Here is a 10,547-nt window from a genome sequence, read left to right as displayed (position 1 = left end):
CTTGTTGACAATGCAACAACAATAGAAAAAGTAAGTAGCTAAGTGAATAAAAAGAGTAATAAAAATAAAAGCTCAATAAAATAATTTCACCAATTGATTAATGGGCAGTTTTTTTTAACCAAATAGTTGTGAGATAGCTATAAATCAGTCGTTCTGCCCCTGATCAAGGCAGTTAACCCACTGTTCCTAGGCCGTCATTGTAAATAAGAATTTGTTCTTAACTGACTTGCCTAGTTAAATAAAGGTTAAATAAAAAAATAAAAAAAGATAGCCTGTATGGGAATAACAGACAGCATGTTTACCTGTCGAATGGAATAGATTATAAGACCTCTATGATTCATTTCATTTAGTCAGTTCTACCTCAACATTGCTAATTTTAAACAGGGTTAAATATAATGTTGTAGTAAAGTTCAGCTTCAGTCCACAGGTCGGCACTGTGTCACTGTCAGAAGATATGGGGTGGAAGGGTAGCCTAGTGGTTAGAGTGTTGGACTAGTAACCGAAAGGTTGCAAGTTTGAATCCCCGAGCTGACAAGGTCTGTCGTTCTGCCCCTGAACAGCTATAAATCAGTTGTTCTGCCCCTGAACAAGGCAGTTAACCCACTGTTCCTAGGCTGTCATTGAAAATAAGAATTTGTTCTTACACAACACTAAACAACACAACACTAAACAATACATGAATTGCACTACAACGGTGACAAATGGTGCCCAAAAACTGTTAGGGCCTGTCCCAACAGCAGAGTCCCAACAGCAGAGTCCCAACAGCAGTCCCAACATCTTACCGCTGCTACACCTGGCTATCAGTGGAGCCTTGTCTGGCAGCAAAACAGCTCATTCAGCCTCATTTACTGCCTTTAAAAAATATATAGCTGATATAGCTGACTTGCTTAAACAAATGTGGTTCAACTGACAATTGAGATGTACAAACTATGTCATAAGGGGATGACAATTGGCTAAGAGGCCATCTGTAATTTTGATTAAGACAATGAGTGAGCTATGACGAACGTAATGTTCGTCAATATAACTATTTATTTAGCACTTTTGAAATGTACAGCAACATATTTCAGAACATGGGCCGTTGTTACAGTGCTCTGCCTGTACACCAAGTTAGAACTGTAGGCTAAACAAAGTGGGCATATAAGCAGGCAATGAAAGCTCTTACAATATTTGATGATTACATTATCTCTAAAACAGGTTATTGAGTGACAGAACACTGAGCCAATCACGACGTAACGCTTCATATTTTCTGCTGGCTTGCCCGACCACAACAGAACGCACTGAGCTAGGCTGCAGACATGCATTACTCAAGAAAAAAAAGAGACCATGTTTATATGTGGCTTTATTAACTCAATGATATATATGATTTTTTACATTGTTTGCAAACTGGTATGTGACACGTATTAATGACAAAATAACATGCCTGTTTTTGCAAAAAATGTGTGGCTCTGCCCCACCTACCCTGAATGACAAGTCACCACTGCTTATATCAATATCCTTAGCTTGCCCATTCACTAAATATACTGTTCATTAACTCTGACTGACAGCTAATAGCTTAAGGATGCTGACTGCTAACGCTAGCTTATTTTCATTAGCCAACCCTTATGCTGAGGGAGCCTAGCTTGTTAGCTACCACCAACCCTGCAAAAACCTGTGGCTAACTCTGCTGCCTCAACCTCAACCTGCTCATCTTTTTGCCACTCCTTAAGAATACATTTTGAATATCCATAATTGCTCTGTGCTATGCTGCAGACTGACTGAGTGACAGACATTTTGCTGAGTGATGACATTGACATCTAACCGGTGCTGTAGGGGTGGGGGAATGGTCAAGGGACATGAGCGGTCCACTGGTAAAATTAGTCGGTAAAATGTTTTATTTTATACTGCATAGGACAGGTGATGTGTGTGTGTGTGTGTTGTTTTTTTTACCACCAAAAGGTTCAGGGCTTGATCAAAAGCATCTGGGCTGAAGCCCTTCAAGCCCAGGCCTAATGACGCCACTGTAATTGTGTACACTGTTTGTTTATTAATTCATTGTCACATTTAGCAAGAAACATGTTTGTAAGAAGCAATATGGGTCATTAAATGCTAATTATAATTTGTTCTGTCAGTCACGTCGTGTGCGGAAGTTTTCCTTGTGATTGGTTCAACTTCCATCAGGGTGGAGATAGAGTTTGGACATCACGTGGTGTTATAATAAGCCGATTGGAATTTTCCTCTGAGCAAAAGCACTATCACCGACCTATTCAGGACATTCTTATGTTAAGAGAAACATAGGCTGTATGTATGATTCCCCATTTCAAGTTTTGGAACTTTGTATCATTATATAATAAGAGATGATATTTAACATTAGCCTACATTATACCCTGGTTTACTATTTGGCTTGCAGCTGTCTGCTTTTTAATAGCTAGTTAGAAGATATTGCTCACCGAGCATTTTGACGTTAGTTGCACATTTAAAAAGTTTAGATGTGTTGCGCGTTAGCCTACACTGCGTGCTCATTTTGAATAATACAATAATTTAAGTTGCAGTTTCTGTAGACTAAACTAACAGTGCGCGCAGGTACACAAGGGTACCCAAAAACGTTGTCATTATGGGCGACAATCCTGACTTTGATAACAAAGCAATTAAAGAGGAGAAAAATGGTCTGGATCTGAGGAAAACGAACCCTTCCAAATCCGTGGACATGGAGGAACAAATTGAATGTACGAGCATCTCGAATGAGAACCAGGACAATAGGCCTTCAACTACCACGCGTTTATACAAAAGGAGATGGGTGATGGTGTTCCTTTTCAGCTGTTACTCCCTGTGCAACGCATTTCAATGGATCCAATACGGAATAATCAACAATATTTTTATGAAATTCTACAATGTGGACTCTTTTACCATTGACTGGATGTCAATGGTCTATATGTTGACCTATATTCCTTTTATATGGCCTGTCTCCTGGCTTTTGGACAAAAAGGGACTGCGGCTCATAGCACTGATGGCCACTGCAATTAATTGCCTTGGGACATGGATCAAGGTGGCCAGCGTCAGGTCAAACTTATTTTGGGTGACGATGCTCGGACAGTTTGCAAGTTCCCTATCCCAGGTCTTCATCCTTGGGATGCCCTCCCGCCTGGCATCGGTTTGGTTTGGTTCCGAAGAGGTGTCCACCGCCTGTTCCATCGGCGTTTTTGGGAATCAGGTGAGTTTCTCCCACCTCAAGCAAAGGTTCCCTATTACGTTAAAAAGAGTTGCGATTGATTTCGTTTCTAATTCGCCTAACATATTGATTGACGGATCAAAATAAAGATTGCACATAAATTTGGTGTTTTGAAAAAGGTCGGTCTTAGAGGAGAAGTAACTTATTATTTGACATCTTAGATGATGAATGAATAATGAATAGGAACATCTCAATGTCTTAAACTGGACAGTTCATTGGCTCAGACGACATATAGGCCTACAGTATGGCATGTATGACCAATGGCCATCAAGAGATGGTCCTTACTTTTTGTGGTATTTTAGATGTAAAAGTTGTTTAGACAAATGATCATACGTTGAAAGTGGTTAACATGTTATGATTTAGCCCAGAGCAATCCATATGCATTCACACATGGATCTAGGCTACTGGCATTCTGCAATGGATGCTTTGTTGAGCATTGAGAGCATCTTGAGCATGCATTCTCTTTTAATAAAGTTCTGACACGGTGAACACAATCTGGATCTGAAAGTATCTACAACCCTTCTTAAGGCGAGATTTGTCTTATTTCCTCCCTCAAAACACCCAATTAATCCAATTATAGATTGGGTAGTTGACTTCTAAATGCAATATGTAATATGTATAATTACACTACTGCAATATGCCTGTATTCAGTATCCAACGACGTTGAAGTCAAACCTCAAACTGGAGGCCATTTGAGACTTACAATGCTGAGGCAAATGATGAAAGTCAAATCAATTTATTGGCGATTATGAAAGAATGTTCATAATACCTTTTGAGCTGTATATTATTCTCCATTAGAGGTTAATATTGCTGATCCTGTGGACTCACTAATCCAGGCATATAGTGAGTTACATGCATAGTGACAAGCATGTCCTAAAAACTGATCTGAGATGATTTTCATAGGCAGCTTCACATCCACTGCTCCAATAAAGTAGCTTTCCAACCAACCGCAGGCATTTTGTTCTTTGTGAGCCTCTTTGCTGGATGGTCTCTTTTCAGAGCTCACTTTTGTATGGATTTAAAATATATCTGATTTAGCCTACTTTTATGACTCAAGTAGCCCTGTGGTTAAGTGTTTGAGTTGATAACAATGATATACTAAACATGCTGTTTGAGCTTAGTTACCAGTATAGCTTTGTGCTCAAATAATAATATTAAATATGTATTTTTTGGTGTGTGTGTGTGTGTTTGTGTGTGTGTGTGTGTGTGTGTATGTGTGTGTGTGTGTGTGTGTATGTGTGTATGTGTGTATGTGTGTGTGTGTGTATGTGTATGTGTATGTGTATGTGTATGTGTGTGTGTGTGTGTATGTGTGTATGTGTGTGTGTGTGTGTGTGTGTGTGTGTGTGTGTGTGTGTGTGTGTGTGTGTGTGTGTGTGTGTGTGTGTGTGTGTGTGTGTGTGTGTGTGTGTGTGTGTGTGTGTGTGTGTGTGCGTAATGTGTTGAGTAGGGTGGGGAGTTTTTTTTTCTCCTGCAAGTTCAACTCTACATCTTTCCAACCCCATATCTTCCTACCTATCCAATCATCTCCTTGGGATGTAGCCCTTTCTGTATGGATGATCTCTTTGAATATGTATACTTTTTTTAAAACAATTCAGCTCTCATGCTTAGAATGTTTCAGACAGACACTGACATAAAAGGTTATACCCTAATGCTAACCTGAAAATTGCAACATACAAATCTTGAAACTCCATGAGAAGACATCATGTCAAACCATTTCAACATTTTTGTGTGTACCTTTTTCTAAATTGCAGCACATTTCAATATGTCATCACCATAACTGTCAAATACACAACATTGAGCATCTCTATAGCTGAATGATGGACAAAACATTTCAGAAGTATTTCTGTTATGTTTTCTAATACAACTCAATGGATCTTACACGATTGGCTATGTTTCTTGAGAATTCTGTCACTACAGCAATTTATGGAATTCAAAGAAAAACTCTGAAAAATGTGAAAATATAAAGGTAAGTAAGGGGAAATGACATGGTACAATTCCACCATCTTCTGCCAGTACAGTGTATGCAGCTGTACAGTAGGCTATGCAGCTGTACAGTAGGCTACACTTAATGTATGCCATTTAGCAGACGCTTTTATCCAAAGCAACTTACAGTCATGTGTGCATACACACCTAATGCATTAATGCAGCTACTTTTCTACAGGTATGTTAAATTGTCGCTCTTTTAAAAATCCTTTATGTATTTATGAGGAAATCCGCTAAAATATTTTATGAAACGAATAGACTAGCCTATTATTGATAAAACCAAAGATTAGACACTTCATACACTCCAGTGGGTGGTGAAGACATTCCAGGACATCACTGGCACCGTGCTCCCTCCCATCTATCTATTCGAAACGGTGCCTGACGAAGGCCAGCAGCGTGATCAAGGACCCCACTCACTCCAGCCATGAGCTGTTCTCTCCCTTACTGTCGGGCAGACGACATCGGACCATGAGGTCTGATACCAACAGGCTCGGAGACAGTTTCTATCTACAAGCCATCAGACTGCTGAAAACCTGAACTGGATTGACCACCTGCACAGCCTCTCCGCAATTTAGCACACATGCACTCACTCAAGTGCACACCCACACAGATATGCACTCATCCATACACACATACACGCACGCACACACGGACGCACACACACATACACTCACACATTCATGCTAAACACACATCACAACTGCTGCTACCAGACCCTTGTTGTATCTTTGGCTATGCCGGATTAAGTGAAAAGACATTCTATTCTATAAAATACTTTCTCCGTAATTAATATTACCTGATTGAGCTAATCATGTAAATGTAATTAACTAGAAAATCGGAGCACCACGAAATAATATTTATAGAGCTGTTATCTTCCGAATAATCTCTTAAAGACCAAGTAATATTTTACATCAATAGCAGTTAATATTAATCGTCACCTTATTTCAGTCTCATCTAAAAGTTGTAAATTCTTGGTTATCTTCACGAACCCTGGCTAACAAGTTGAATCAGCAATACAAAATTGGGTTAAATTACTTATTTACTAAATACGTAACCAATCACACTGAATTACATATACACAGAATGAATCATACCTTGATTACAAATGATGTCATAAAGGAAAATGTCCCTAGCGGACGGAACATATATGACAGCTGGTTACACAAAGGAAAGTGGGTTGGGTTTGAGTGAAAGAGTGGGAAGACTGAAGAACAAAGTGTGAAGCTGTGATATCGTAAATACAATATCCTATGTATTCTAAATTACCGCCCATTTGGAAAAGGAAAATGCAATAAATATTTACTCTGAGCTGCGCTTCAATAGGTTGGTGGTAGATGGATGGCCGTGTTGCCCAACAGAGTCCTTTGTCCTTTGAAGAGTGTCTCTGGTGGGGAACGGGAAATGTTGTAGTGTCGTCGTTGGGTAGTAGACGGGATACGCTGTCTGTCCTTTCGTAGCCCACATTTTTAGCTGATGTTGCTAACTCAACGGCTGGGATGTCTCACTTCTTTAGTGAATAAGAGTTCAAAGTTCATACCATTCACAACGAAAGCTCACGCTGAGGTTGGCTTAGTTCTGTAGTTGACATGTTAGTCCTTTTTAACGTATGAACCGTAGTCCTCACGTCCTCGGAACAGGAGGTTATATTGACGTCAAGGCTTAATATAGGAAGGGTGAGGAGGGCGTGTTTCATTGGTTATAACCAATGTCTCTTCACGTGGGCGGGCCACTGAGTTGGGCCTAATTCGTTTTCCCCTTTTTAATTCACTCATAGAAACCCAATTCTCACATTTTAGAAGCTAAAATCACATTTCATCCCATCACAAATAATTTCATATTCAAACATTTAAATTGCACAACAATTCCATGTGAATCTGATAACTATAATGTGTAGACTTTCCACTGTAGTGTTTAAGTCATCCTATCATTAATGAGAATGTATCAGATGACAACCGAACTGACATCATATTCATTATGTACCAGCGCATATGTTCAACTGGTTCGGTTACCAAAATATGGTTAATTTCCCCTCACCTTCTGATGTTCCCAGAATCTCTATGTTAACCAAGAGATTTTCAATAGACACATCAGTAGGGTAGAGAGAGGAAAAAGGGGGGAGGGGTATTTATGACTGTCATAAACCTACCCCCAGGCCAGCGTCATGACACTCTTATTATAATTGCTAAACACTGTACAATTGTAATACGTGCAAACAACCCCCCTTCCAAAAACATGTGTAAATATTGGACTATAAATTGTGCCTTCCTGTATTATACTTATGCAAAACAATATATACACTACCGTTCAAAAGTTTGGGGACACTTCGAAATGTCCTTGTTTTTGGAAGATAAGCACATTTTTTGTCCATTAAAATAACATCAAATTGATCAGAAATACAATGTAGACATTGTTAATGTTGTAAATTACTATTTTAGCTGGAGACGGCTGATTTTTAATGGAATATCTACATAGGCGTACAGAGGCCCATTATCAGCAACCATCACTCCTGTGTTCCAATGGCACGTTGTGTTAGCTAATCCAAGTTTATCATTTTAAAAGGCTTGCTAGAAAACTCTTTTGCAATTATGTTAGCACAGCTGAAAACTGTTTTTCTGATTAAATAAGAAATCAAACTGGCCTTCTTTAGACTAGTTGACTATCAGGTGCATCAGCATTTGTGGGTCCGATTACAGGTAAAAAATTACCTGAAACAAATAACTTTCTTCTGAAACTCGTCAGTCTATTCTTGTTCTGAGAAATGAAGGCTATTCCATGCGAGAAATTACCAAGAAACTTAAGATCTCGTACAACGCTGTGTACTACTCCCTTCACAGAACAGCACAAACTGGCTCTCACCAGAATAGAAAGAGGAGTGGGAGGCCCCGGTGCACAACTGAGTAAGAGGACAAGTACATTAGAGTGTCTAGTTTGAGAAACAGACACCTCGCAAGTCCTCAACAGATTCATTAAATAGTACCCGCGAAGCACCAGTCTCAACGTCAACAGTGAAGAGGCAACTCTGGGATGCTGGCCTTCTAGGCAGAGCTGCAAAGAAAAAGACATATCTCAGACTGGTCAGTAAAAATTTACAGATTAAGATGGGCAAAAGAACACAGATACTGGATTGAGGAACTCTGCCTAGAAGGCCAGCATCCCGGAGTTGCCACTTCACTGTTGACTTTGAGACTGAAATCTATCCTAATATTCAGCTATATTTCAAATAGCAGATATTTAAAAAAAAAATTCTTTCTTTCCTTTATTGCATATGTGGATAAGCTTAATAGCAGGCTTACTTTTTAACGAACAATCTTTACATGGCCTATTTGGAATGCATTTGTAGTTTTAGTCTCAGTTTACATAAAAAGGATGGTGTTGGTCGGGCTTCAAGCTTGCTGGGAAGTTGTTCCTTCTCCTTTTCAGTTAAAGGTTTATGATCAGCAGTTGTATAGGACATAGCAGAGACTGAAGGGGCAGTATACCATTGCAATTTTCCACTGTGCTCAATCCCATGAGAGCTATAGACAGCTTTTCTTTTGACTTGAATATAATATGGACTGGGTCTGGCCCTACAGTCATATATACATAATCATAAGATGTGTCTTGTGTTTAGTTGAAAAATGTACACAAATAGACATATAACCCACAATAAGTAGAACACAACTTGTCGTTTTATGACAGGCTACATTATATAGCAGTGGTGCCTGGAGAAGTGGGCATACTCTAATTTTGCCCAAAATTTCTTAAACAGACCACCCGGTCAAGGAAAGGTGCCCTGTGTCAAGAATTCTATGACAAACTCTGACATACACTCTGAATAACTTAAAATGATCAATCCCATATTGGTCTTTCACAGTCAGGCCAATCCAAGCTGTACTGTGCAAGTAGGCAAATAGTAGAACTACTATTGAAATAGATAAATGAGGCTGTCAACTAAGTCTGAAATACACAGGTTTCTGATTTTTTCTTTTTTTTCTTCAGGTTTTCACTTTCAAAGTCACACTTTTCTCATAAAAACAACAACAATTTTGGATGTTTTAAGTCCACAACAAAGCTTAAACCACATCTGGAGACCACTTTCAAAGTCTGGGGAAAAATCAACTAAATGTAGATTTTTGAGTGTAGTTACCCTGTAATTCAACTGTGCATTCACCTAGCACTGTTGTTTGGTTAGCAGGGTTTCTGTAGCGCACATGATATGGAGTTTGCAAAATGGCCACTGGATTGATGCCAGTAGTGGAAAAAGTACCCAATTGTCATACTTACTTAAAAGTAAAAATACCTTAATAGAAAATGAGTCACCCAGTAAAATACTACTTGAGTAAAAGTCTAAAAGTATTTGGTTTTAAATATACTTGAGTATCAAAGGTAAATGTAATTGCTAAAATATACTTAAGCATCAAAAGTAAATCATTTCAAATTGCTTATATTAAGCAACCCAGATTTTCTTGGAGGCTTGAACGAGGAGAGCAACACCACACCTCATGTAGTAGTACATCCTAGCCATGTCGAGCTCTCTGTAAATAGATTTTAGACTTGTGTAACCAACACACAGGGTGCCAAAACAATTCTTTAGGTCTCAGGCAAGGTTAGGCCTACTCATCAATCATGTGTGGTACCTGAACCACCTCAGTTACAAATCCCCATCCTTGGACCTCTTTTTCCTCATAAAAACCCACTTGAGCAACAGAACAAATGTGAATGACAGGGTTCGAACAAGTGTCACATCAGAAAAGCACATTAGTTCGCTAAACCAAAGCCTATAGCCAATGTAACTCTTCAGGTATCAGGCAAGGTTACTCAACATGAAAACAACTAACCAGGATGAAGTGGTTTGGTGAACACACACGTGATGAGTAACTTTGCCTGAGACCAGAAAAATGTAATTAGCTTCTCAAGATAAATTGCCTATAGGCTTTGGCTTAGCAGGCTAAGATGTCTTTCTGGTGTACAGAATACCAGGTTCGAATCCCTAGGCTACCTGGCTAAAATGCTTCCTCGCTAGCCTAACTCATGGGCAACGATGCGCCGGACAGCTAGTTAACATTAGCATACTACATCTAGCTACATGTTGAACTTCCATCCTCTCAGGCCAGGGGCACAATTTATGGATTTATGGTTGGATCAGAATCACTGTTATAATCATTGGCTAGGGTTAGGGTTCAAATCACAGCTGAGCTCATTCAGTTTAACTCAATGCTGATTGGCTATTATAAAAAAATATATCAAGGGAGGCCAAATACTCGCTGGTTTCCTTGTATTCAATGCTACGGGCAGCAATAATGTCATACTCTTTTTGATTAGACATCATCATAGATACGCTATACATACTGAGACAGAGGGGCGCTGTTTTCTTTCT

General features: G+C 39.2%; 1 protein-coding gene across 2 annotated transcripts in view; it reads left to right on the top strand.

Moving 5' to 3' along the window:
• Positions 1-2,237: 2,237 nt before the first annotated feature.
• LOC124046462 (feline leukemia virus subgroup C receptor-related protein 2-like) overlaps positions 2,238-10,547 on the top strand; it is a 30,408-nt gene continuing 22,098 nt past the window's right edge. For both annotated transcript variants that reach the window (XM_046366851.1, XM_046366850.1), the window contains exon 1: positions 2,238-3,187. In XM_046366851.1, coding sequence (XP_046222807.1) covers positions 2,591-3,187 — 597 coding nt within the window. In that variant the 5' untranslated portion in view covers positions 2,238-2,590. The remainder of the gene's footprint in view (positions 3,188-10,547) is intronic.

Source organism: Oncorhynchus gorbuscha, linkage group LG10, assembly GCF_021184085.1.
Source record: "Oncorhynchus gorbuscha isolate QuinsamMale2020 ecotype Even-year linkage group LG10, OgorEven_v1.0, whole genome shotgun sequence".
NCBI lineage: Eukaryota > Metazoa > Chordata > Actinopteri > Salmoniformes > Salmonidae > Oncorhynchus > Oncorhynchus gorbuscha.
This window is presented reverse-complemented; position numbering and strand designations above follow the sequence as displayed.